Source organism: Ipomoea nil, unplaced genomic scaffold (assembly GCF_001879475.1).
Source record: "Ipomoea nil cultivar Tokyo-kokei standard unplaced genomic scaffold, Asagao_1.1 scaffold1834, whole genome shotgun sequence".
Taxonomy (NCBI): Eukaryota; Viridiplantae; Streptophyta; class Magnoliopsida; order Solanales; family Convolvulaceae; genus Ipomoea; species Ipomoea nil.
In genome coordinates, this window is record NW_017618262.1 from 3,385,507 (window position 1) to 3,409,950 (window position 24,444).

Below are 24,444 nucleotides of genomic sequence, written 5' to 3' on the forward strand. Positions count from 1 at the left end.
CAGAATCGATGAACTATAATTCAAGAATCTATGAACTAAAATTCCAGAATCTAATCTATGAACTAAAAATTTCAGAATGAATGAACTAAAATTCCAGAATCTATGAACTAAAATTTCAGAATCGATGAAATACAATTGCAGAATCGATGAACTATAATTCCAGAATTAATGAACTAAAATTCCATAATCTATGAATTAAAATTCTAGAATGAATGAACAACATAATGATGTTGCTGGGAATCGAACCTGAATTTTTTTTAAAGGGGAGACGCGCGTTTTTAATAAAACGACGTTGTTTTTGCATCCGTATGCACCATGCATGGTGCATACGGATGCACAACATAACTATCCCTCTAGGACTCTAGGTGCATAAATTTAAAGCTTAAGTGATCAAATCAGTGATGCATGAATGCTAAGATTTGGGAGCTTCATCTTAGTGTAAGAAAGGAAGCAAAAGTTTTATTCAGTGTGAAGTGTAATCTATCTTACAGGGAAGACAAGCCATCTGCTTTATACAAAGAGAGAAAGGAACAAGATGAATGAAAACCGTTATAACTAACTCTTAGGGTAAAAAGACTAAAAAACCCTTAAGGCCATAAGGCTTATAACAGCAGCAAACAACAGCAAGCTCACTTGGCTAGCTCATTAGGTGTGTTATTAGATGTGTTATGCTTCATCCCCCCCCCCCCCCCCCCCCCCCCCATAAGGTGGAGCATGGAGGTCCTGCATGCCCAGCTTAAATTGACAATCATCAAACAGAGGTTTCGACAGCCCTTTTGTGAAACTGTCTGTAAGCTGCTTGGTGCTAGGAATGGCAAGCAGTCTGATCAACCCTTCTTGGACTTTATTCCTCACCACATGGCAATCAATATCAATATGCTTAGTACGCTCATGGAATACATGGTTTTCTCCAATAGCCACTGCTGACTTGTTATCACAATACAAGATGGTAGGCTCAGCAACATGAACCTGTAAATCTTTGAGAAGATAAGTAAGCCACTGAATCTCACAAGTAGTAGTAGCCAAGGCCCTATATTCAGCCTCAGAAGATGATCTAGACACAGTTGCTTGTTTTTTTGTTTTCCAGGAGATCAAAGAGTTTCCTAGAAAGATGCAATATCCAGTGATGGATTTCCTTGATTCAGTACAAGTTCCCCAATCTGAATCTGAAAAACCTTGTAGTTTAGCAGGAGAGTTTGCAGCATAGAATAAGCCTCTGCCAGGTGTTCCTTTTAAGAATCTAAGCACTCTATGTGCTGCCATGAGATGGATATCACTTGGTTTGTCCACAAACTGGCTGAGTTGTTGCACAGCATAGGATATATCTGGTCTTGTGTTAGTTAGATATAGAAGTTTCCCCACAAGTCTTCTATAATGCTCAGGATTAGCAATTTGCTTCCCATCAGTAGTGTTCAATTTTTGACCTGTGGTGAAAGGAGTTTTGGCAGGTTTAGCTTCTAGAAATCCATTCTCCTTCAAGATGTCTAGAGTGTATTTTCTTTGACACAGATTGATGCCTTTAGAACTCCTGGTAGCTTCAATTCCCAGAAAATAGTGTAGCTGTCCAAGATCTTTTATTTTGAAGGAAAGATCCAGGAACTTCTTTAGCTTTGTGATCTGTGTTGAATCTGTACCAGCTATCAAGATATCATCCACATATACTAGTAATGCTGTAAAAGATGTACCTGATCTCTTTGTGAACAAGGAAGGATCAGCAGTAGACTGGCAGAAGCCAACAGTTAGAAGGGCATGAGTGAGTTTTGCATTCCACTGTTTGCTGGCCTGCTTGAGACCATACAGTGACCTGAGCAACTCGCACACCTGATTAGGTCTATCACTTACAAAGCCTGGTGGAAGAACCATATAAACCTCTTCCTGCAAATCCCCATGAAGGAATGCATTATTGATGTCAAGCTGTTGGATTTCCCAATTCAAAGCCACAGCCACTGCTAAAAAGGTTCTTATGGTTGTCATTCTTGCCACAGGGGAGAAAGTTTCAGTGTAATCAACCCCCATTTGTTGAGTATATCCTTTTGCCACCAGTCTAGATTTATACCTCTCAATAGACCCATCTGCATTATGCTTGATTTTATAGATCCACCTGCACCCAATAGGCACTTTTCCATCAGGTAAGTCTGTTAGGATCCAAGTATTGTTTTGAACAAGGGCTTCAATTTCAGATTTCATGGCCTTTTTCCATTCATCCTTTTTTACAGCTTCAGTATAGGACTGGGGTTCAGAAGGAGTTGAGACAGTAAAAACTATGGACAAAGAGGGATCAAAACTGGTGTATTTGTGAATAGGATATGGAGAAGTCTTTTTGCCTGAGCAATCAGCATATAGGTGTTGACAATAATAGTCATGTAATCTGAGGGGTGCACTCTTTGTCCTAGAAGATCTCCTGATGAATTGACTGTCATTGTGAATTGGAGAGCTATGACCATCTGATGGTTCAGCATCATTCTGTTGATCTGCTATAGTGTGGGTATTAGAATCTGAGGGATCAACTCCTGTTTCATTGAGCACCTCATTTTCAAAATCAGGATCAACTGTGAAGTCTTCATTGCTTTCATCATTTTGGTTACTGATGTGGTCTTCTTGCTCAGGTCTTAAAGGAGGATACTCACTGTCAGCATGTGTGGGGACCAAGGGTAATGAAGGATTAAACATCACATCCTTTGTGGATTGTGGCTTTGTAGAGGCTGCCTCTTTGAATGGATAAATCTGCTCATGAAATTTAACATCTCTAGACACCAAAACAGAATTGTCAGCTATATCATATAAAATATAACCTTTTGTGTGAGCTGGATATCCCAGAAATATGCATTTTCTTGCCCTTGGTTGAAACTTGGTTCTTGTATGTGGCAGTGTGGCACCAAAACAAAGACAACCAAAGGATTTGAGTTGACTATAATCAACATGTTTTCCAATCATCAATTCAAATGGAATATTTCCATCAAGGACTTCAGTTGGAAGTCTATTTATGAGATATATGGCATGTAACACACAATGACCCCAAAACTTTGTAGGCAAACCAGATTGGAATTTCAGTGCCCTAGCCACATTCAACACATGTTGGTGTTTCCTTTCTGCTATACCATTCTGTTGTGGAGTGTACACACATGACTTTTGATGGATAATTCCTTTATCATTAAGGAAAGTAGGCATTATAAATTCAGTACCATTATCTGTTCTAATGGCCTTAATACTTGCAGAGAATTGATTTTGAACATAACTATAGAAGTTTTTGAAGATGTTCTTAACCTCTGACTTACTCTTCATTAGGTGCAGCCAGGTAAACCTACTGAAATCATCAATTATGTTCAAAAAATAATGTTCACCTTTAAGTGAGGCATCAGCAAATGGACCCCACACATCCATATGCAAGAGATCAAAAGGTTTCTGAGCCCTGGAACTGCTAACAGGAAAAACTGACCTTTTATGCTTTGCATAGTGACAAATCTCACAGACCTTGTCAACAGTTCTAGCAGGAAAAGTAATGTTTATTCCTTTCAAGAATGGGATCTTATTAACAGGATAGTGCCCTAGTCTATCATGCCATACATCAATGTTAATGCTATTACACTGTGATCTTACTTCATTATCAGGCACTTGTTTTCTCAATCTGACAGGGGGTCTAGCAATCAAGTAAAGTCCATCCTCTTCCTTAGCAAAACCATCCACTCTTCCAAGAGGTCCCTGAATATCACAGTAATCAGGTCTTATAATGACTTTACATTCTGCCTGTTTGGTCAGTTTGCTTGCAGACACTATATTGAAAGTAAAAGTTGGAATGCACAATACATTTTGCAATAAGATATTTTTGTCCAATTTCACCTTCCCTATATGAGTGACTTCAGCAGTTTTTCCATTAGGCATTTTAACAGAAATTTCAGAGACTTGATAGCTGCTTTCAAGATATTCTAATGAACATGTAATATGATCTGTGGCACCAGAATCCAGTATCCACACATCAAAGGAATTTTGAAAGGCATTGATATATAAATTACCTTCATTATGATTCTTAGCAATTTCCTTAAAATCTGCTGTGATTCCATGGTTGGTGAGAGCAACAGCAGCATTGGAGCTGTTGGCTTTGTTCTGGTTTTGGAGAAGGACCACCAGCCTTTGAAACTGATCATCTGACAGGCCTATATCTCCAACCTGATTCACAGAGGTGTTCATAGAGTGCTGTCCATCCTGGTTGCTTTTGAACTTAGTTTTATATCCTGGAATCCACCCTGGTGGATGGCCATTTTTTTTGTAGCATTTCTCAACAGTATGCCCTAGCATACCACAGAATGTGCACTTAGGCACATTTTTCGTTCCATTACTGCTGAATTTCTTTTTGTTGTTGGATGATGAGTAAGCCACAACATTCTGCTCATCTATAGCTTGTGTTTGACTACTATTTTGAGCTGCATTAGCTTGAATTAGGTCAGTAGCTTTTTGATTAATCACTCCCTTGATCTTCCTTTCAAGTTTCAATGCCATATTGAGCACTTTTCCCACATCCGGCATAGGATCCATGACAAGGATCCCTGACTTAATGGACTCATACTCCTCACCCAGGCCTTCTAGAAATTTGATGACACAGTCATCTTCTCTTTCTTTCTGCAGTTTCTCCATGAGAGTACACGAGCATCTAGGCGTACACTCGCACAAAGGCAGGGGCCTCAAAACGCTCAGTTGTTGCCACAGAGAATTGCACTTAGTGAAGTACTCATTCACTGATAAATTTCCCTGCACATTCTTATAGATTTCGTTTTGCACTTCAGATATTTTGTGAGGATCAGCTTGTGAGTACCTTCGATTGAGTGCACTCCATATCTCGGAAGCTTTGTCATAGTACATGACACTTTCAGCTATCGCTGGACTAACAGATCTCAGGATCCAAGAGCACACGATGTAGTTGCATCTCCTCCATGCCGCATGCCTTGGATCTCCCTCATTCGGACTTGGAATAGCTCCACTGACAAAGTCGTATTTGTTTTTCACTTCTAACGCCATTTTCATAGCTCGATTCCACGAAGGATAATTAGTTTCACTCAGAATTGGAGAAACTAGAACTGTGTTTGGATTTTCTGTGATGTGTAGATAGTAGGGATCGTCGAATTCAACATTATGTTGATTCAACTGATTTGGATTCAATGATCCGCCTGGCTGATTACCACGATCATCTCCTCCTGCTGTATTTTGCGCCATTGTTACAGCAGCGTAGCTTCTTCTCTGCTCTGATACCATGATCAAATCAGTGATGCATGAATGCTAAGATTTGGGAGCTTCATCTTAGTGTAAGAAAGGAAGCAAAAGTTTTATTCAGTGTGAAGTGTAATCTATCTTACAGGGAAGACAAGCCATCTGCTTTATACAAAGAGAGAAAGGAACAAGATGAATGAAAACCGTTATAACTAACTCTTAGGGTAAAAAGACTAAAAAACCCTTAAGGCCATAAGGCTTATAACATCAGCAAACAGCAGCAAGCTCACTTGGCTAGCTCATTAGGTGTGTTATTAGATGTGTTATGCTTCATCATTAAGGTGCATTATTTTCCAGCTTAAGGTGCATAAGTTCGAAACTTAAGGTGTATCAATTCTAAACTTAATGTGCATCAATTCAATACTTAAGGTGCATTACTTCGAAACTTAAGGTGCATCAGTTCAGTACTTAAGGTGCATAATTTTGACACTTAAGGTGCATCAGTTCGAAACTTAATGTGGATAATTCGAAGATTTAAGGTGCATAAGTTTGAGATTTAATGTGCATAAGTTCGAGACTTAAGGTGCATCAGTTCAAGACTTAAGGTGCATCTATTCGAGACACTTAAGATCATTCGCATCCATGTTGTCAAGAAGCACTTTTTTTCCCTTCATTTTGAGCCGTTGAAGATCTCATCCCATTTTTCACGTAGGAGACCCTCCGCACCATCCCTTAATATATATATATATATATATATATATATATATATATATATATATATATATATATATATATATTTTAGAATTTTTCATTATGCACATTTAGTGTATTGACAGGTTTAGCTCTAAGAAATGAGTATCAAAGTGGTTGGTATTGTTTGGTTGATAGGTTTTTAGAACACTACTATGGGTTTCAAATACCCCCTTAATTGAAAAACTCATACAGTCGTCATACCCAAATAAAATAAGGGCATCATCCCGGTTCATTCCCTTATTCCTTCTTATCCCCTTTGATTTTTATTTTTATTTTTGTTCATATTGGTGTTTTGGATGTTTTTATATTAGAATCAATTGTCTTGATTTTGTGTTCTTGTATTTTTAAAATCTTTATTCCCATTATATGATCATACATAACCAAACAACATTATTGATAATTGTTCCCATCCCATTCCAGCATACTACCAAACATGCAAAATACTTTCACTAAAATCCATTACCATTACCAAGTATTTTTTTTATACACATTATGATTTCGATTCTCATGTGCGAACCAAACACACCCTTAGAGTTTTTAAAATTCAATCTTGTATTCAAATTATGCATTTTTTAAGTTTCTCACTAATCATGCACAATAGAAATATCAAAAATGCACAACATGACTCAAAATAAATAAAATAAAATAAATTCTAGAGAAAAATCTATTTCAATAATTCTAAAAGTGCATATCCACACGAAAAGCACCATTCTCATGTGATCCAAGTTATTATATGTGTGTGTAAAGCAATAAACCACCATAACTGGCAAACTTGCAATTTGCTTCAATTGTATCAACAAGTATACGAGAGTCTCTAAATAATTATTAGATTTAAAAAAAAAAATTGGATAATGCTTTAATTTGGGGAAGTACATGTACAAGTAACTTTTGTTTTTTTTTTTTTTGTTTGTTTGTTTTTTTTTTTTTTGTTTTTTTTTTTGGAAAGCATACAAATAAGTTCTTAAGTGTCGATATGTTAAGAAATTATGTATGGACATATACTATATTGTACTAATGAAGTTAATAGTACTATAAAAATTCTTAAGTGTCAACTTGTAGTCTAGTTACAATTTACAACCAAACAACAATTGAAATGTCTTTCAATTATCTTAAAAAAAAAAAAAAAAAAAAAAAAAAAAAAAAAAAAAAGCATTTCAAGCTTTTAGCAAATTTTCATCTTTACACCTAACCCTCAAAAAAGGAAAAAAAAAAAAAACACAGTTAAATAAATCCTCAAACTATAGGCAAAAGAATAATTAGGCAATTAAACTTTAAAAAAAAAATTGAATTCAACTTTTCAACTCGTAAAAATAGTACATTTGGTCACTTTAGCTAGTAAATCTTATGTCAAAACTGGTAAAGCATGACATCATCCCATTGGCACTAATTTGTCTTCTATTTGTAAGAATTGACATATCTAATATACTTAAAGTACGGAGTACAATATATATCAAATAAATCGGATGGAGAAGACCAACGAATTGAGTGAGATTTTATCTACTATGATCATGTCTCTCTCCTTCCCGTCAAAAGATTATTTTTTTTATATTTAGCTCACATTTTTTAAGAAGTCTCCTATCTCCATTAATGGAGATGAAGCATTCATGGGAGATAGTAGTGGAAGACCAACGAAGGGGACAAAGAAATATTAAGTAGTAGCTGACCAACATCGTTTACATCAAGTCAATAAAAGTCGCTCTATTTGTCAAATCTAGAGACGCTTATTGATAGTGTCTCTAGACTCTAGATCTTGATAAATAAAGAGCTAATGAGGAGGGTGCCGCATCTTCTTCAAATATGGAGATATTAGCGATGACGGTATGATATGCCTAAAAAGAAATAATTAATGAGAATGCTAAATTGTTGGGAATGGTAATATAAAGTTAAATGGGGATACATTACAATTGTGGGGTTGCTTGTTGGCGTTCGTCATGCTTTTTATGGTGCAAAATAGAACCATTGCAGATTGTATATAGACACTCAATCTCTCTTTTTTTTGTGTATACCTAAAATTTCCATCGTCATGGTGCAAAATAGAGAATAGTTGCAGATTGTATTTAGACTCTCAATCTCTCTTTTTTTTGTTAAGGATAGATGAGTCTCTTCCACTCAACCACACCCTCCAGGTTATCTCTACGTCCTTATATCACTTTTATTTTTTTAATATGATAAGCAACAATAAGTTATCTTCTTGTGAGTCTCAAGAAAAATATATACATTAAAAATGTAATTGGAACAAAAGTTAGAAGTAGGTTTAAGAGGTCAAATTGTATTTTTCTCCAATATTTAGTCCCCAATTAATTTACTTCCCAACTCACAAGTTTATAGCCGGTGATAAATTTAGCAAAAATGAAAAACCCTAATGTTGGTGCCATTTATAATAAAATCAGACCCGATAACCTCACCCAAGCTATATAAGAGACAACAGCCCATTTTCATAATCGACATTCCAAATAGAGGTGAGCTCCAGAATCAAAACCCCAAATTCAGTTAAGAAAACATTCCAATTTTCCATTCAGGTTAGCATTTTCCTTACCAATTATCAGTTAATTAAATCATCTGTTATTATTTTCTAATTTTTCAATACTTTTGGCTTGAGCGTGTACTTGCCTAGTTGCCTTCCCACTCTCACTGGAGTCTATTCACTAAATTTGTTAGTCCGCATAGACCCAAATACGAAAAGTGAAAAAGTTGAAAACTTTGATTTTGTTTTCGCTTAACGTTATGAATCCGAAGCGAACAAAAAAATGGGTAAAGAAACCAGTTTTGGACTTTTATGTTCAGTATAGGAGTTCGTTTCTTTTTGCACATTTTCTTTCCCTGAAAGCAATACAGAAAGTTACATTGTTATATATGATGATGACATTATTCTTCATTCTATTTGGCAGCAATACAGTGTGACCTGTTTCATTCAGCACTTGGCTTCAGATGGAACCAGATAGGTATATTTGGGCAAATTATACTATGGACCATGGTCCAAGTTGCAATGTGGACTATGAATAAATCTTCACTTTTAATATATTGAAAGTTCATTATTTGTGTAATTAAAGATCATTATTTGATAGTATACCAAATATTGAAATTTCAGCACATAAATAATGAACTTTTAGAAAATGAACATTCAATGTATTAAAAATGAATTTTTAGTATAATAAAATGTACCGAGTGGTCAATGGTATAATGATTGGTATATTTGTCTTTAGGCTGCTTGATTACTGGTTTGTATTGTAAAGTGGTTATTTCGTCCTCTCCCTAAACAAATAATAATAATTTGAAAGTCGAATGGCATTTCAGATTAAATTCTCCACACACATCTGCAATCATGTTTGAGGCGCTAGGATACCAACTTCAGTTTTCTCAGGTAATCAGGCTCTTGATGGCTGTATGCCAATTGATTTGTAGTGTACTCTAAATTACCCAAACATCATTTTTATATGTTCTTCATGTTAGGCAATCTGAGATTTTGAAAGTTAATAGCTTTTCCCGTTTTACTTTTCTGTATTAGTATTAACGTTCAATGTCACGTTTCAGACACTGGCACACACTCTGGCTGTATGTCAATTGATTTATCGTGCATTCTAAAACTCTAAATTACCCAAACATCATTTTTATATGTTCTTTGTGTTAGGCAAATTGAGACTTCAAAAGCTCATAGCTTTTCCCTCTTCACTTTTCTTTATTAGTATTAACGTTCATTTGCTTTTGGGGTACTGGTTTGTGATACAAACACACATAGTTTCAAGCTAGGCTCTATCATACTTGCATGCCATATTTGATTTTTAATAGGGAAAATTTTAAGCAAAACATCAAATGACTATGACCAGAAGTAAAATTTCCCTTTCATCAACTACTTCAAAAGCATACAGAGGATTTAGTTGCCAGTCTTCTGGGAATATTATTCACTGTAACAACTTTCCTTGACATAGCTTTTATGAATTTAACATCTATCCTGATTGTCAGTAGCTTCCACTTAAACGGATACTCTCTTAGATTTCTCACTTCTTTTTCCCATTATTGTGGCAGGATCCTAATTCCAAACACTTGGGTACTACAGTTTGGGATGCATCAATGGTTTTGGTCAAGTTTCTGGTAAGATTTGGTGTTCCTTCTGGAAGGATTTATACTTGTGGGCTTAACATGTTTCATTTTCTTCGAAGCCTTTCTGATTACTAATCAACTAAACTAATTCTAAATTTTGGAGAACCCAACTAACTCAATTCAAATTTACAGGAGAAAAATGGTCGAAAAGGAAGGTTTCGCCCATCCAAATTGAAGGGGAAGCGTGTAATTGAACTTGGAGCAGGTTGTGGAGTAGCTGGATTTGGTAAACTGATCCTTTCTCTCTTTTCCTTCCGTCCATGCTCTATTCTTTGAATGCAATGCAAGTCATTCATGTGGACACTATAAAACGGAGGTGGATCAACCTTTGTAGGCATGGCATTGCTTGGATGTGATGTTGTTTCAACAGACCAAACTGAGGTGTTGCCATTGTTGATGAGAAATGTTGAACGTAATACTTCCAGGGTAATGCAGATGAACCCTGATTCAGGTATACAACTAATGCTGTCTTAAGGTTCTCAGCATTAGAATCCTGTTGGCTCTCTTTGAGATGATCTTTATTTGAATATATATAATTACTGCTCCGTCTCCTTTCATTAAGTAGATACTTTAATGCCTTTGCAATTTACATTTGAACAGCATGTTTGTGCTATCTTTGCCTTGACATCGAATCTTTTTTCTTTTAGATTCATTTGGTTCCATAAAGGTTGCAGAGCTAGACTGGGGTGATGAAGATCATATCAAAGCTGTTGAACCACCGTTTGACTACATCATTGGCACTGATGTTGTGAGTTCTAGAAATGCCATGATTTCTTTTTACCTCTTAGCAGGCATTATAACTTACAAACTGAACCTGAACAATCTCCTTTACTTCTGCTTGTTCCTCGATGATTTGCCCTTTATTCTTTTTCTCATAATTGATGCCTGTTTTGGAGTCTATTAGCTCTACTTTTGCTTCATTTCAACCTTCTTTATCTCCTTCCATTTATGAGCGATTGAGCGCTAACTTCATCCTTGTGCTTACTAGGTTTATTCAGAGCACCTCCTGGAACCACTTCTGCAGACAATTCTTGCACTATCTGGACCCAAAACCACAATTTTGGTATTGCAATTTGAAACTTGCTTAGAATCATTAAATCATGTTCTTGTCATTTATGCCAATTTATCTATTGTTTCCAATGTTGCAGTTGGGATATGAAATTCGCTCAACGAATGTCCATGAAAAGATGCTTGAACTGTGGAAGAGAAATTTTGAGGTCAAAACGGTTCCAAAAGCAAAGGTAACTGGCAAACTGTTTCTGAACTTTTCTGTGTCACCCAAAAAATGACACTGTTTAGGTGAGCCCTAATGATTTTAGCAATTTTTTCAGTTTTGCTAGTGAACTGCTAAATGAAAACTTCTTTGATAGAATAAGGCTCTAAAATACTTACACTTAGTTGCCTTTATCTATCTTGATTCTTTGATGATATAGTGCTTGTGAGTGTTTGCAGGATAGAGACAAATTCTTGATTTTCTCCACTTTAGAGCAATAGATCTTAGATCTTCATAAAAAAGCAGTAGAGTTAATTCAGTTTAATATCCCTTGAATATGGTGGCAATTACGGGTCTTGTCCTCAACTTTCTAACTTTCACTCATTTACTCTTCTACTTCAAAAATTGTTCCACATTTAGTTTGGAATACCCTTAATTTGTCAATATTTTACCAAACTCTACCCTTTTGTTCATTCTAGATGGATAGTAATTACCAGCATCCTAGCATCCAATTATTCATAATGAGCTTAAAGCCGTCCGTGGAGAGTGCAGAAAGTATTGCACATGCGCCCGCTCAGAAGACCAAGCTGTCTGGGTCCAGAGAAGTTAAACATGGATCAGATGAAGATGATGATGATGATGATAATAGTTCCAAGGCTGATGAGGATGATTTGAGAATTAATGAAGTCATAGTGGACGGCAAGCTAGTTGTAGATCTGGAAAATAGAAAGCTTAGTGAATGGGAAACACGAAGATATGGTGCTATAGCTGCTCGACTTCTTCGTGATATCAAGATAACATAAATATTCGAGGTAAATATACGTGTTTCAGGTTTATATGCTTAGCCTAGTACCTACCTCGTAAATTTGTCTCCATACCAGTGTTGAGCCTATCACGCACTCCATAGTTTTTTTTTTTTTGGTCAGACCACGAGATGTCGTGAGCAGACCCTAACTGTAGGAGGCACCTTTAAGCCCGTACCATACTCAGACTAATCCCCATTTGCACCGGCCCGGCCCAATTAAGGGACAAAGTGTTGGCCAGACTAATCCCCGACCTCTCTTAAGGGACGAGAGTGCACCGCCACTCACGCCAACCAAGCTGGTTATGTGCTCCATAGTTTATTTTTAATGCTTACTACCTATATCCCAGATGGATTCATAGTTTACAGCTGACGTGTTATATATCATTGCTATTCTAGTAGTTTGTTTTTGTCAAATTTGTATTTTTGAAATAAACAAGAAGAGCGTTCACAAGTTAGGTGAAAATAGTTCCAAGCTATGCTGAATTGCCTCAACAAAGCCAAAGGCCTGATCTTTCAGGTACAAGATTATTTGTTCATGAACCAACAACTAAAAACGAAGATTGCAACTAATTAAGAAGAAGAAAGTAGCATTGATGGAAAAGACTCCCATCAAGAGAAGAGTTTAAAGCTTCTTTTTATTCCTGCAAGATTCCATCCTTCATTCTTTGATTCGCTTCATTTCAGGCAGATCCAGCAACGCACAGCCATTGACCAACAAACATGCTGTTGCAGTTGATATTGGGATTCAGTCCGAGGAACTCGTCCAGTGTCAGGTTGAACTCCGTTGCAACACTCTCACAGGTATCACCGCTTTCTGCTCCAACAGCACTGTTGCAATTTAGCGTTGCATCTGTCTTTCCTCCTGTAGCTGTATCGTGATCATTAGTTAGGAAAAAAAATGTCGCTACGAAGTTAAAATAGAATGTAAAGCTTCAAACAAAAGCTAGAAGTTGCGTTATTGCAAATGTTTGAAAATATACCAGTTAGAATTCGACTCTCGGTGTGTGATAGAATCAGAAGAAAAGAGAGAACAAGAACCATGGTGTAAAACTTGTCAGATGTTTGAGCCATTGAGGGTTCAATTTGTTTTCTCTAACTCTTGCTTTGAGGCTATGAAATCTTGAATCTTGATTGTGTTCTTCACTGCTTTTCTGGTGAACTATTTATAGGGTGTCTGAAGGCATTGGAGAAACCAGCATATATATTAACTAAAAAAATACAAAATACAAAATACAAAAAGGCTCTGTTAATTCATTAAAGTAAAGCCGGCCTTGGTTATATTTGAAGCCCTATGTTGGGGAAATTATTTAACCTCATGTTAGGAAACTTGGAATGTTCGCCAACTTTTAACTTGTTAAGTATGATTTGTGTCGCAAATTATTGGACTCGGGTTCAAATGTTCACAATTTACTTTTTACAAATTCACAATTTGTTTACTACGAGCATACAATATTAAAATATATGTGATTGATTACTTTGTTTTATATTCACGAGTTCTTTTCAAATACTACAGTACAATATTAACAGATTAGGATTTGATGACCTTGTATTGTATTATGTGTTTTGATCTAGAAACACAATTTATATTTTAGAAGTTCACAATTTTAGTACTAAAAATACATAATTTATATATCGTTTAGGACTATGGTCTACCTTGCAAGGTGGACCCTAGTCCATGGTATAACATTGTTTTGTTTTGTCGGGTTAGGCAGGGGCAAATTATGTTGTGCATCCGTATGCACCATGCATGGTGCATACGGATGCAAAAACGACGTCGTTTTAATAAAACGCGCCTCCTCTTAAAAAAAAAAATCAGGTTCGATTCCCAACAACATATGAACTAAAATTTCATAATCGATGAACTATAATTCCATAATCGATGAATTATAATTCCATAATCGATGAACTATAATTCCAGAATCTAATCTATGAACTAAAAATTCCAGAATGAATGAACTAAAATTCCATAATCTATGAACTACAATTCCAGAATCGATGAACTATAATTCCATAATCTATGAACTAAAATTCCAGAATGAATGAACAATATAATATTGTTGCTGGGAATCGAACCTGAATTTTTTTTAAAGGGGAGACGCACGTTTTTTAATAAAACGACGTCGTTTTGGCATCCGTATACACCATGCATGGTGCATACAGATGCACAGCATAACTATCCATTAGGCAGGTTTAGCCAGATTTTTAGACGGGATGAGTTGAAAATTTCTCCGGTCCGTTTAGCTTGTGTGCAGTATACGAGTTATACATGTTGACATATGTAATTAAGTGTGTAACCCGCAGGCCAACCCGTACAATCCCCAACAATAATAAGTGGGCTGGCGAGCTAACCCATTTAGCCTACCAACCCATGCCCCCGCGCCTACCTAGATTGGGCTAAAAATCCCAACCCGTTTTCAAAATGGGATAGTTAAACTCAACTTGTTTTGACAGCTCTAAATTTGAACATAATATATGTAAAATGATAAATGTACTGTCACTTTAAATTTGCTAAATGAGACAGAAAAGATCCTTCCATTATCATGAATGAAGCATTGAAGCTACGATTAATCCAAAACAAGTTGTTTTGGTTTCTTAGATTCACTTCTTCATGCCCATTCACCAACAAAACTGGATTTATAGCAAGAAATGCATCCCATGACAGACCAAACTTCTGTGCAATACCTTATTGCATTCTGCTTTTGCTTTAGCCTTCCCCACTGCAAACTGCCATTTCAACAAAACAATCAAATCATTAAGAAACTAAAAACAACCCAAAACCATATCTGAGGAAACAAAAAGGATTACCAGTGATAAGTTATGAGATCATTAAGAAAAGAGGGGGCAATAGAAATGGCAAAACCGAAAGAGAAGTACACATTTTTGTATCAAAACACGTACCAACATAACATTTTCGTTGGCGTTGAAATCCAGCCAGGCCTACATAAAACCAGAAAGCCATTCCCTCACCCGGCTGCCATTGAAGCGCAGCGATCCAAACCATGAACTAGACTTGTGTTCCAGATTAGAATAGGGATCCATATATAATCCCAAATAAGAGATCAAAGGTTCTTCCCGACACTCGTCAATCACAACTCTTATACTATACGTTTTAACCACGGGAAATAACAGCAACCTCCGGTATCCCACCGTCGTTCCATCTATTACTTCCTGCCATTCCCCAAATTCGTTCAATACATCGAGATGGAATGCAATAATCCGCTGCCCCATATGGATTGGCTCTTGAACTTCTAACATGTTGAACGTCACTTGTTCTTGAAAATCCAAGTATAATATGATTTCCGATTGCTCTCGTCCTGGAGCCCAATAAGTATAGATGCCTTCTTTAATAACATTATAGGGGGCAAATCGGAAGTCACTTGTACCTCTTGTGCTGCTGGCAGAAAAACGAGCAGATTTTGCTAGATTACGGGAAAAAATTGAAGTCCGAAGCTTGGTGAACTCTCGAAGGACTTGTATATCTTCATCTGATATAAGACCCGAAGTATTTGGCGGTACATTTAACAACAATTGGCAGTTTCTGCCAACTGATTTATAGTACAAGTCAAGAAGATCCATCGCAGTCTTGGGAGCTTCCGATGCATGCCAAAACCAGCCAGGTCGTATCGAAACATCACATTCGGGAGCCACCCAATCACGACCAAAAGGGTCTCCCATTCCTATATATCTGTTGGGTATCAGAAAAACAAATGTAAAGGAAATAGTCTTTAAATGATCTCATAAACTTAAAGATGCGACAATGTCATGGAAAACAGGACTCACTCGTAATCATTGCCACCAATAGTTACATCGCTACGATTTAAAAGGGACCAACAAGTCGTCCCGGCAATACCATCTTCATCTCCTATCCATCTGGTATCGGGGCCAGCATCTGTGAAGATTGTGGCCCCAGGTTGGAGCTGATGGATAAGGTCGAACCAATCATCAAAATAATACTCCATATCCTTCTCGCCCTCACCTTTTGCACCATCCAGGAACACTTCTTTAATCTCACCATATCTGCATTGCATAATGTTATGGACTTATGGTTATTAAATCAAGCACTCTTCATAACGGATTTCACATATACACACCCCATCTAACGTTAGTTTATGAATCCAACTACAATCACAGATTTCTTTAACAAGATCGATGCCATGTAGAAAAAATCACTTTTTGCAATAACCATTGCCTCTGTGTTCAACTGAGTTACCATGATTTACATCCTCCCAGACGCTCTGTCGGGCAAGGGCGTGAGGGGCCCTTGGGTTGGGGATTCAACCTTTTGGGAACAATGAAAATAGCTTATTTGCCTAAAAACACCAAGTCAGCCTAAATAATTAAATATGTTCTGTTACCCTAACCAATTGACAAATTCTATGAAGCAAGAAAGATACCATAATTATCCAAAATACCTACTCCATATTTCACATCTCAAAACAATGTCTATGTGTCTTAGATTTCATTTTTCATATTTTTAAGTATCTATCTGATGAAAAACTTCCCATTCTACATTCTGTCATACTGAACATCAGTTCTATAAATACTACTCCTTACCAACTATCACCAACTGGCAACTACATGGGAAAAGAAAAAGAATACCTAACCCTTTTCTTCACAAATACTTTATGAAATTGACAGGAGAAAGTTTCTTCAATTGCCCATACACAGCCCATTTGCAGAAGCAAGGGTAGAACAATTACAATTCATATTTACAGTTCCAAGATTACTTCAAAATAGAATCTTTTTAAAGGGGAAGAAAGAAAAAAGAGAAAAGAAATGAACTTTACCTTGTAAGCAACTCAGTCATCTGCCCCAAATAGAATTCATTGTACTCAACAGTGTTGCCATATACAGACTCATGTCTATCCCAAGGTGAAAGATAAAGACCCAATTGCAGACCAGCAGCCTTGGCAGCCTGAGCCAAATCGCCCACTATATCACCGGACCCATTTCTCCAAGGGCAAGACTTGACGGAGTAATTAGTGTAGAGAGAAGGCCAGAGACAGAACCCATCATGGTGCTTAGCAGTGAGGACCAATCTTGTGAACCCATTTTCCTTCGCAACGGAGACCCACTGGGTGGCATTGAGGCTAGCCGGGTTGAAGATCGACGGGTCAACGTGACCCGACCCCCACTCCGAACCCACGAAAGTGTTGGGCCCAAAGTGGAGAAACATGGCCATCTCCGAGAGCTGCCATAAAAGCTGCCGTGCCGAAGGGATTGGCAGAAGAGGAATTGGAGGCGGCGTTGGGTGTGCGCCAAAGGAACGGGTAGACTGAGAGAGTAGGTAGAGTAGGTGGATAAGAACTACAAGACTGTTTCTTTCGATGGTCCGATGATGTTTTGCCACCACAGTGTCCACGATCATCTTCCCCAACACTACTTTACACCTCCAGGAATACTGCTTCTGATCTTCTTGGAATTCACTCATTGTTGCTTGCTTCTACACTGTACAGTCTGAAAGTCAATATATTATTTTCAAGAATTGCTTCTTTTTATTTATTTTTATTTTTTTAATAAATATAATCAATTGGATGTTGATAAAACTTCCGAGCAAGAAAATGTTTGCACATGCGAATAGTTGGCATGTCATTATGTCAATACTGATGTATTTATCTCACCAATGATATCTGTATGTTGTGGTTGACAACTGAATTCTATTCAATTTTAAGGTTTAGCTATTCTTTTTTATTTTTTTAAGCTTAACCTATGTACTTGAATTTTATAAATTATATGTAAATTGGAGTAATGAAATATTATAAAAATTAGGACTTCCTTGTACTTCAATAGTTAAGTTTAATTGTTTGTTAAAATTTTTACACGAACATTCTAAACTAATAAATTTATCATTAATTGTTTTTTTTTTTTTAATACGGAACACTTCAATCGTGTGTGTATAAATTTACTGTCTATCTACTATACTAATAAGAGCTCAAGAGAATTAGGTCTATAATAGGTAAAAAAAAAAAAAAAAAATAGCCGTCAAATTTTTTAGTCAAATGAATGACTCAGATTGATTAGATTTTAATTTTTTCTTTAAGATTTCCTAATTTATCCTTAATGAATATGATTATCCGTTAACTTTTCCGTTAAATATTATCTTTTACGTTAATTTCTGTTAGTTTACTGTTAACTTACTCATTGATTTCAATAAGAAAGGTCTTAGGTTCGAACCACGTCCCAATCAAAGTTGGCATAATTAGTACTCTATTTTACTCTTATTAAATTAAATAATAATTTAGTAGCTACAACAAAAAAATAATACATATGCATTTTTATGTGTCTACAATGCCTTTATTCAAAAACAATTATTCATTATCAATAAATTAAATAAGAAAAATAATTTCATTTTTTTTTTTGAAAATAGAAAAATAATTTCATTAGTTATATTGTCTTTATTTTTCTCCAATATAAAAATTTTTTACATTCAAAATTCAAATTCATCAATTGATTATATTCGCTACATTCTCCCTACAATGTCTTTATTAAAAAAAAATTATTCATTATCAATAAATTAATTAAGAGAAATAATTTCATTAGTTATATTGTCTTTATTTTTCTCTAATGTAAAAATTATTTACATTCAAATTCATCAATCGATTATATTAACTACATTGTCTATTATTTTTTTTGTGCACTATTTTTTAATTAAATATCAAAGTTATAATACAAAATAATGCTATATATTTATTTACCAAGTATTTTATTAATACTATAAAAAAATTTTAAAATTTTAAATTAATAAAACCGATTATATTAACTACTTGAGAGATTTGTTGACAAAGAGAGTATTCAAATCACAACAAATTGAAGTGAGAAACTACCTCGCAATGTCCTTGTTTGACAATCAGCAGTTAGCGGATTATATTAGCGAATTTGACCAACGAATTATATCCAAAGTTGGTAAAAAGATATTTGAAAAAATTAGCTGTTTAAAATGACCTAATAATAATAATAATTGTTTTAATAATAATTTTTTTAAAATATAGATGTGTTTTGCAGAAATCATTTTCAAAAACATTAAGTGAAAATATTGTAAATTGCAATGTTTGTATTTTTAGTAGTTTGGAACAAATTGTTGCTTCAAAGTGTTGAATAGCCAAAACACTTTCTTTAGCATTTTGATCTTTGGGTTACATCATATTTACCAATCGTCCAATATCTTTGGGTTACATTATAATTAAAAAAAAATTAAATTTTTACTACATCTAAATTCCTTAAATTAGGAATTTATTTATCCATAATAATTTATTCAACAATAATGGTTGAACTAAATGAACACTGAGTAAAACACATAAAGGACTGGTACCGTTGATTCAATCATTGATCTTGTATATATGTGTATTTATTAAATATATTAGAACCCTTTGCAACAAAAATACTTGGTTACTATTTAAAAAAAGTTTAGTAACAATTATAATGAATCTCCTATATTACATTGTATTCATATACTATGAATTACATATTTAAATAAACAAATTAGACATTGAATTATTTATGTTGAACTTCTCATATATAATCTTGCATTTATATACTTTTAAATATTTATTTAATCATAAACATTGGGTAGCAAAAATGACCGTCAAATTATTAAATCAAATTCATAGTTCAGATTGTTCAGATTTTAATTTTTCCTTGAGATTTTCTAATTTATCCTTAATTATATGATTATCCGATCCGTTAACTTTTCCATTAAGTACCGTTAATTCACCGTTAGTCTAATTCTAATATTAAAGTCTAATATAGAATTATAACTACGACATTAATCTAATTCTAATATTAAAGTCTTAATAGAACTCTAACCATAAATCCTACTGCCGAAATCTCCTCAAACAATATTAGTATATATTTAATATTTTATGCTTTAATTTTTATTTACTCTCCCTTATGTCCCATATTTGGTTTCAACCATACCCATACAATTATTTTATTGACAACTAGTATTTTCACCCGTGCGATGAACGGAATGGAATTGTTGTAATATATTAAGAATATTTAAATCTATATATAATTATTTAAGAGTTGATTTCACCAGAGGTCGTTTATCGTTCCTGACAATTCTAAATTTAATTCTAGACTATAGTTATTAATTATTACAATTTATTTTATGTTACAACTCTTACGTTAATATTCTTACTATTATTATTATTAACACTTAATTACTTTTAGATTTATTATTACCACTTATATTATTATTATTATTATTATATTATTATTATTATTATTATTATTATTATTATTATTATTATTATTATTATTTTCTTTTCAAGTACTGTTAGTATATAATGGTCGTGAGGCACAATAATAATATAACCATAATTAAATATTCTTGTATTGTATTCCGGAGTTAATGCCATTTTTTATCCTAGACTTATTGAGGCATTGACACTTTTCATCCTCCATAATAAAAATTGCCACTTAGTAGACACTGTTATTGGTCGTTGGACAGTTTTGATCCTCCGTCAATGAAGTCGTTTGTTGACCGTGAATTAGAAGGACTTTTCTGTCTCTTTATGTCTTATTCTTCTAATCTTGTTTAGACCAGCGCTGCTGTGACTCCTGTGAGGCGAGATGGCGAGATGGCGAGACTTGGCGGCTAAGTAGTAACCGTCGGTAGTGAGTAGCAGCGAGGTTCTTCTCCGGCGAGTTGTGGGTACGGCGGCGAGCATACGAGGCAGTAACTCCTTCCGGCGACGGACCAATAAGGCAGATCTGGCGGTGTAGCAACAGATCCGGCGAGGTTGGGGCCTTCACCGGTGGTTTTTGGTTCCGGTGAAGCAGAGAGGGCAGCAGGTCGGCGAACCCTCCTATGGTAAATAGTAGTTGTAGTTGTAGATGGCGTGATGTAGAATTTGCACCTGTAAGTCCTCCCTTCCATATTGACCACAAATATCATTCCCATCTCTCTCTCTCTCTCTCTGTCTCTGACCACAACTACTTGGTGCACAACCTCAAAAACTCTGTTATTCTACCTGAAATTCATTGAAGTTTCAAGCTGAAAATGTGGAATCTGCCGCTCCCCAAAAATCGCATTGTCTGAGGTGTTGGAATGGCCGGTGTTGACTTCCTGGCTGCTGTAGCTTCATTCCCCAACCCGGATGATAAAATTCGGAGCACCAGCTTTGAGGTTCAAGGAGGTGGTAACACTGGCAATGCTTTGATAAAACCCGGATGATAAAATTCGTCTTGGTCTTAATCCAAGGATCATATCTAAGGTTGCTGATGACTCGCATGACGAAAGAATACTTGATGAGCTTGAAAGGGATGGTGTTGATACATCTTTTATGGTGGTGTCCAAAGGAGGAAACTCACCATTCACATGTCATTGTTGACAACCAAAAAAAAAAAACTCGCACGTGCATTTTCACTCCAGGATATCCACCCATGATACCTGAGGGTCTACATACCCAAATCAAAATTGTCTTCAACGCTTGGAGTAAATATTGTCTACTTAGATGGAAGGCTGCATGAGACTGCTTTGATTGTAGTGCAGGAGGCAAAGAGTAGGGGCATACCTATTATAGTTGATGCAGAAAGGTTAAGGGAGGGGTTGGGTGATATTCCTGACTTTGCTAGTTATGTTGTATGCTCGACAAAATTTTCACAGGCATGGACTAACGCCCTTTCTATTCCAACTGCACTTGTTTCCATTATCTTGAGATTGATGTCAAATGTAAAATTCGTGATTGTTAGTTGGGTGAAGATGGTTTCTTAATGTTAGGAAGGACTAAAGCGGATAACCTCAGTTTGAAGAAATGGATGTAGCAGTGACCAATGGATGGAGAAATACAAGGATTAGAACATAAAAAGACAGAAAAACCCTTCTAATTCAAGGTCAACAAAATGCGTCATTGACGGAGGATCAAAACTGTCCAACGATCAATAATAGTGACTACTAAGTGACAATAAGTCTAGGACCAAAAATGGCATTAACTCTTGTATTCCGTGAGTCACAATAATAATATAACAATAATTAAATATTGTTCAATTCTATATTCTTCTAAGATTTCTATTACCATCATTAATTATTCTCAAATTTACCATAATTAAATAATTTGACCAATTATAAAGAAAGATTATTAAATAATGCACGAGACAATTGTTTAATTAAAAATTTTAAAAATTCATTAATAAAACATAATATTCTCATAGTTTTTTCTTAGAAACTCTTTAATAAAGTATTTTTTTTAGAAATTGGTGGGCCAAACCGCCTACGGCTGTTTGCGGTGGATAGATCTCGAAAAAATACACGATTTCAAAAAAAACATTTGTCCAAAACGGACAACGGAGTCAAAAGTTATGCCGTGCCGAACATTTGACACTTTACAAATTAAAAAAAAAAAACAAAAAAAAAAATTAAAGGCCGGTTCAGCCGGCGAGGCGGCAGCTGAGGAGGCCAATTCCGGCCTTCCTCGCCGCGGCCAGCGACACGATTTTTGTTTTTATATATAGTATAGATTATATTACACTATTTTATAATATTAGAATAGAATTTTAACGCAGAATTACTGTACGAATGTGAAAGTAGAAATCAATATATTTTATTATGAAGAGAGATTTTTTAGGAATTGGGCGGGAAGTTAAAATTTCAGGATTTTGTTTTTATATATACTATAGACCATAGACTATAGATTGTATTACACTATTTTATAATATTAGAATAAAATTTTAACGCAGAATTATAATACGAATGAGAAAGTAGAAATCAATATATTTTATAGGAAGAGAGATTTTTTAGGAATTGGGCGGGAAGTTAAAATTTCAGGATTTTGTTTTTATATATAGTATAGATTGTATTACACTATTTTATAATATTAGAATAGAATTTTAACGCAGAATTACTGTACGAATGGGAAAGTAGAAATCAATATATTTTATTAGGAAGAGAGATGTTTTAGGAATTGGGCGGAAAGTTAAAATTTGAGGATTTTGTTTTTATATATAGTATAGATTGTATTACATTATTTTGTAATATTAGAATGGAATTTTAACGCAGAATTATTGTACGAATGTGAAAGTAGAAATCAATATATTTTATTAGGAAGAGAGATATTTTAGGAATTGGGCGGGAAGTTAAAATTTCAGGATTTTATTTTTATATATAGTATAAATTGTACTACACTATTTTATAATATTAGAATAGAATTTTAACGCAGAATTATTGTACGAATGGGAAAGTTGAAATCAATATATTTTATAGGAAGAGAGATTTTTTAGGAATTGGGCGGGAAGTTAAAATTTCAGGATTTTGTTTTTATATATTTATAGGAAGAGAGATTTTTTTGGAATAGGGCGGGAAGTTAAAATTTCAGGATTTTGTTTTTATATATAGTATAGATTGTATTACACTATTTTATAATATTAGAATAGAATTTTAACGCAGAATTATTGTACGAATGTGAAAATAGAAATCAATATATTTTATTAGTAAGACAGATTTTTTAGAAATTGGGCGGGAAGTTAAAATTTCAGGATTTTGTTTTTATATATAGTATAGATTGTATTACACTATTTTATAATATTAGAATAGAATTTTAACGCAGAATTATTGTACGAATGTGAAAATAGAAATCAATATATTTTATTAGGAAGAGAGATTTTTTAGGAATTGGGCGGGATGTTAAAATTTCAGGATTTTGTTTTTATATATAGTATTGATTGTATTACACTATTTTGTAATATTAGAATAGAATTTTAACGCAGAATTATTGTACGAATGTGAAAGTAGAAATAAATATATTTTATTAGGAAGAGAGATTTTTTAGGAATTGGGCGGAAAGTTAAAATTTTAGGATTTTGTTTTTATATATACTATAGATTGTATTACCCTATTTTATAATATTAGAATAGAATTTTAACGCAGAATTATAATACGAATGAGAAAGTAGAAATCAATATATTTTATAGGAAGAGAGATTTTTTAGGAATTGGGCGGGAAGTTAAAATTTCAGGATTTTGTTTTTATATATAGTATAGATTATAATCAATCTTGACTATATTATCTTGCATTTGTAAACTTAGAATTACCAATTTAAATACGCAAATTCAACATTCAATTATCCGTGCATGAACAATTATAATATAATCTTGTCTTGATATATTTTAAAATACTTATTTAAGAAAAACATTGGGCATTATCCAATCGCGCAATGTGCGTAAAAAAACTAGTAAAAGGGATAAGGGTCAAATAGGCCACTTCACTGCACACCAAATTGCAATTAGGTCATCGAACTCAACAAAAATGCAATTGGATCCCTGAACAACACAAAATCATGCAATTAGATCCAAATATAACTTGTTTGCCTGAAAGGGCGGTTATCGATTTTAAAATTATTTTTTTAAAATAATTTTAAATAAAATAATTAATTAATTTTAA

At 34.6% G+C, this 24,444-nt stretch overlaps 2 protein-coding genes across 2 annotated transcripts; one reads left to right on the plus strand and one right to left on the minus strand.

Moving 5' to 3' along the window:
- Positions 1-8,316: 8,316 nt before the first annotated feature.
- On the plus strand, positions 8,317-13,209 carry LOC109192763 (protein N-lysine methyltransferase METTL21A). The gene is made up of 11 exons (XM_019343464.1): positions 8,317-8,471; positions 8,841-8,894; positions 9,247-9,313; positions 9,976-10,041; positions 10,183-10,276; positions 10,385-10,501; positions 10,698-10,798; positions 11,039-11,113; positions 11,199-11,291; positions 11,743-12,075; positions 12,753-13,209. Exons 2-10 carry the CDS (start codon positions 8,881-8,883, stop codon positions 12,064-12,066), a joined length of 951 nt encoding a protein of 316 aa, XP_019199009.1. The 5' UTR covers positions 8,317-8,471; positions 8,841-8,880; the 3' UTR covers positions 12,067-12,075; positions 12,753-13,209.
- Positions 13,210-14,581: 1,372 nt separating this feature from the next.
- LOC109193202 (alpha-L-fucosidase 1) lies at positions 14,582-17,536 on the minus strand. The gene is made up of 4 exons (XM_019344052.1): positions 16,856-17,536; positions 15,849-16,085; positions 14,967-15,753; positions 14,582-14,792 (listed from the first exon to the last, which is right to left on the minus strand). The coding sequence occupies exons 1-3, from the start codon at positions 17,497-17,499 to the stop codon at positions 15,006-15,008; spliced, it is 1,629 nt and encodes a 542-aa protein (XP_019199597.1). The 5' UTR covers positions 17,500-17,536; the 3' UTR covers positions 14,582-14,792; positions 14,967-15,005.
- Positions 17,537-24,444: the final 6,908 nt, after the last annotated feature.

What these genes read in the sequence shown, in the direction of transcription:
- LOC109192763 (XM_019343464.1), top strand. An exon ending in TTGTGGAGTAGCTGGATTTG is followed by an intron (nt 10,277 to 10,384) that starts GTAAACTGATCC and finishes CAACCTTTGTAG; the next exon opens with GCATGGCATTGCTTGGATGT. An exon ending in GACCCAAAACCACAATTTTG is followed by an intron (nt 11,114 to 11,198) that starts GTATTGCAATTT and finishes CCAATGTTGCAG; the next exon opens with TTGGGATATGAAATTCGCTC.
- LOC109193202 (XM_019344052.1), bottom strand. Translation starts at nt 17,499, where the DNA reads ATGAGTGAATTCCAAGAAGATCAGAAGCAGTATTCCTGGAGGTGTAAA. An exon ending in ATGACTGAGTTGCTTACAAG is followed by an intron (nt 16,086 to 16,855) that starts GTAAAGTTCATT and finishes TATGCAATGCAG; the next exon opens with ATATGGTGAGATTAAAGAAG. An exon ending in ATTGGTGGCAATGATTACGA is followed by an intron (nt 15,754 to 15,848) that starts GTGAGTCCTGTT and finishes GATACCCAACAG; the next exon opens with ATATATAGGAATGGGAGACC.